The sequence below is a fragment of the Penaeus monodon genome, chromosome 29 (genome assembly GCF_015228065.2).
Source record: "Penaeus monodon isolate SGIC_2016 chromosome 29, NSTDA_Pmon_1, whole genome shotgun sequence".
Lineage (NCBI taxonomy): Eukaryota > Metazoa > Arthropoda > Malacostraca > Decapoda > Penaeidae > Penaeus > Penaeus monodon.
This window is the reverse complement of record NC_051414.1, coordinates 33,590,038-33,591,235: the sequence shown is the minus strand read 5'-3', so window position 1 is coordinate 33,591,235 and position 1,198 is coordinate 33,590,038. Positions and strand designations below refer to the sequence as shown.

Genomic DNA, 1,198 nt, shown 5'->3' with positions numbered 1-1,198 from the left:
CAGGTTGCTGTGACGTAATTTTCCGAACAGATGTCCTGGGTCCGCGAACGTGATGACCAGTTACTGTCAGTGGGAAATGACGTGTTCGTCGTCGACTCCCGCTTTTCGATCGAGCAGCGCCGCACGACGGGCGCCTGGAGGCTGCGGCTCGCTCGCGTCACTCAGGCGGACGCCGGCGACTACACGTGCTACAAGTCTGAGTCAGCCTCGGCTCGACCCGCTACCGGCTGGTGGTCGTCGGTGAGCTCCATTTCGTCAAGCTGGATCGGTTCCACTCACTCAAATATGTTTTATACTGACAGAGGCTAGAGATGGAATCATTTCCTTTTTAAATCTGTCAACTAATCGATCATCCATCACACAGAGCCAACAATTAGCATGGAATTTACGGATAACATAACAGCCGAAGCCGGTTCGACGGCTGTTCTCAGCTGCCGAGTCCTTAATCTTGGACAAGGCACGGTACGTACTCTAGATTACATCTTATTAATTTGTAGTCTTTGTAAATTCTTGTAATCTGTAATAAAGCGAAAGTAGATTCCCAGGGCAAAATTCATTTTCTTTTACTGACAAGGCTTCACAGCAGACGGAGCATCAGGCCTTTTTCTTAGTAGTTAATTGTCTTGAAGAATAAGAAGTCAGATAGCAAAATATAACTGTGGGCGTTGTGCACACGTTGTGCGTTGAGAAGAGTGCAGATGACTCAATAATGTGTTGCTTTGTGTAAATATTGTCAAAATTAGTATGTTATATACGATCTTAAGGTGTAAGGTGAACCCATTAAATATTGTGTATCTTTATGAAAAAACATACAATATATTGTTATGGAAGAAGGAAAACCCTGTGAGTACTGAACAAAGATAGCGTCTGCCTTCTGGTTGGTCCGTGCAAGGAGTACCTTACATGCCTTGGTCGCAGGTGTCATGGATCCGCAACGAGGACCGATACCTGACGGCCGGCCTCTTCACCATGACGGTTGACGATCGCTTCACTCCCTCCGTCGAGGACTCGAACGTGTGGCAGCTGAGGATCCGGGACGTACGGCCCGAGGATTCCGGTGCCTACGGCTGCCAGGTGTCTGCACGGACGCCCATGGTCAGACGGTGTGGCTAATGTCGCAGGTGAGGGAGGGGCCTGGAGGCGCCCTGAACGGATCTCCCAAAGGGTCGGATCGTAATTTCCGTGAGGTACTGCGACT

The 1,198-nt window shown here is 49.3% G+C and overlaps 1 protein-coding gene across 1 annotated transcript in view; it reads left to right on the top strand.

Moving 5' to 3' along the window:
- LOC119592188 overlaps positions 1-1,093 on the top strand; it is a gene marked incomplete at its 5' end in the record, with an annotated part of 6,003 nt that extends 4,910 nt beyond the window's left edge. Inside the window, 3 exon segments of the mRNA XM_037941018.1 lie at positions 31-240; positions 365-462; positions 919-1,093. Of these exon segments, the coding sequence (XP_037796946.1) occupies positions 31-240; positions 365-400 (246 nt within the window).
- Positions 1,094-1,198: the final 105 nt, after the last annotated feature.